The 2386-nt window shown below is 54.1% G+C and overlaps 1 protein-coding gene across 1 annotated transcript in view; it reads right to left on the bottom strand.

Moving 5' to 3' along the window:
- LOC308382703 (BCL-6 corepressor-like) overlaps positions 1-511 on the bottom strand; it is a gene marked incomplete at its 5' end in the record, with an annotated part of 5268 nt that extends 4757 nt beyond the window's left edge. Inside the window, one exon of the mRNA XM_080861099.1 lies at positions 434-511. Coding sequence (XP_080717225.1) covers positions 434-511 — 78 coding nt within the window. The remainder of the gene's footprint in view (positions 1-433) is intronic.
- Between the last annotated feature and the right edge of the window lie 1875 nt (positions 512-2386).

Here is a 2386-nt window from a genome sequence, read left to right on the forward strand (position 1 = left end):
AGAGAGCACAAACATAGACACATAGAGAGAGAGAGAGAGAGAGAGAGGGATGACAATGGACCAACTACTGCCCCAGCCAGCCCAGAAGCAAGTCCATAGGTAGCCAATCACAATTCATACACTATTTCATTGCTAGTAACAAATTGTTTTAACCAAACCACTGCCTTACCATTCCCCAAACGATTGACTAACCGGTCCCTGGCAATCCCAGAGCTACTCTTCAACCACTCCACTATTCCATTCTTGGTGGGCCACACTTATTGTCTAGGAGGTGAAGATATTCTCTCACTCTCGTCCTGCTCCTCCCCTTCCTTCCCATCACCACTTCTTTTCCCCCCCTCCTCTGCTCTTTGGACATAACACCTTAGTGTGTGTGTGTGTGTGTGTGTGTGTGTGTGAATGACTCAAGAGACAAGGCGAGAGAGACACTTACCACACACTGCGCTGCCGTAGAACTCCCAGTAGAGACTCGGGTCATCGTCCTCCCGGCCCTGCAGGTCTGCAAAGTAATCTGAGGAGACAGAGAGAGAAAGGGAGGGAGGGAGAAAGAGAGAGGGAGGGAGGAGGGAGAGAGAGAGGGAGAGAGAGAGAGCATTAGAGAGACCACCACACAGGAGGAGGGCGAGAGATAAGTGAAGACAAATAAGCCCTAATGAGAGACGAGACGAGACGAGACACCGCGCTAGTGAGCCAGACCAGCACTGAGAAGGAACATCAGACCACAAACAAGAAACAGGAGAGAGAGAGAGAGAGAGAGAGAGAGAGAGAGAGAGAGAGGGAGAGGGAGAGGGAGGGGGAGAGAGACAGAGAGAGAGAGGGAGGGAGAGAGAGAGAGAGAGAGAGAGTGTCTGTCAAAAGAGACAGGGGACTTCAGGAAGAACTGCTCTCTAAACTGCAGTTTTTATCCTCCTTCTTCATCCATCTCCTGTTGATAGGTGTGAGAGAGGCACCGAGAGGAGGAAGAGGGAGGGGGGAGAGAGAGAGAGAGAGGAAGAGAGAGAGAGAGAGAGAGGAAGAGAGAGAGAGAGAGAGGAAGAGGGGGTGAGAGGGAAAAAACCCATTTCAGGCGAGGGAGAGAGAGCAAGACAGATGAAGATAGCGCTTCAGGAGATAGAGGGAGGCCCACTCTGATGCAAGACACAGCCTGTCAGAGGACGTTATCCGAGAGGCATATGAGAGCGCACACACACACACACACACACACACACACACACACACACACACACGCACCCCTCCTCCAGAGACACCAGCTCAAAGCGTTTATCTCTGATTACTGTGCCTGCACATTCTCTCTGAGTCTCTTCGCTGCTACGCACACACACACACACACACACACACACACACGCACACACACGCACACACACACACACACACACAAACACGCACACACACAAACACACACAGCACCACACACGAGCTTCAGGAGCGCTGCCGACACACACACGCAGCATGCAGCCGTGTCACAGCAGGCTCACTCCGCTCCACCAGTGGAGAGGTCACACACTCGCACGGGCACACCGCAGGGCCAGCACATTTGTATTCTGTGTACGTGTGTGTGTGTGTGTGTGTGTGTGTGTGTGTGTGTGTGTGTGTGTGTGTGCACTGCTGCTGTTCCTGAATGTGTCCATACACACAAGCCTCTGCGTGTGGGTGTATATCTGCTTCTCTGTGCGGTAGTGGAGTGTAGTAAAGGCGAGCCTGAGCGTGTGTGTGTTCCTCTGTCTGTGTGTGTGTGCCTGAGCCTGCCTGCCTGTCTGTGAGTGTGTGTGTGTGTGTGTGTGTGTGTGTGGGAGAGTGTGTGTGAGAGTATATGTGTGCGTGCCTCTACGTATTGCATCTCTGTCTCTGTGTACGTGTGTGTGTGTGTGTGTGTGTGTACGTGTGTGTGTCTGTGTGTGTGTGTGCCTGAGCCTGCCTGCCTGTCTGTGAGTGTGTGTGTGTGTGTGTGTGTGAGTATATGTGTGCGTGCCTCTACGTATTGCATCTCTGTCTCTGTCTTTGTGTACGTGTGTGTGTGTGTGTGTGTGTGTGTGTGTGAGGCTGAGCTGGGGTGGCAGTGAGGGCAGCTGCCACTTGGCGCGGGCTGACGCTGCCAGAGGCAACAGCAGCAGCGGCGGCGGCGTTTGCCAGCGCAGCCGTTAACGACTCCGCCAGAGACCGCGGGCGCTCATTAAACCCCTCCACACGCAGCGGCAGCAGCAGCAGCACAGAGCCAGGGAGGGAGGGAGGGAGAAGAGGAGGAGGAGGAGGGAGGGAGGGAGAGAGGGAGAGCGAGAGGGAGAGCGAGCGAGCGAGAAAGAGCGCAGTGCTTGATTAGAAGGCTCCCACAGCGAGAGAACAAATTGGGGGAGGGGATGTAAATCAGACAGGCAGACAGCGCATCGGG

Source organism: Sprattus sprattus, assembly GCF_963457725.1.
Source record: "Sprattus sprattus genome assembly, contig: scaffold_253, whole genome shotgun sequence".
Taxonomy (NCBI): Eukaryota; Metazoa; Chordata; class Actinopteri; order Clupeiformes; family Clupeidae; genus Sprattus; species Sprattus sprattus.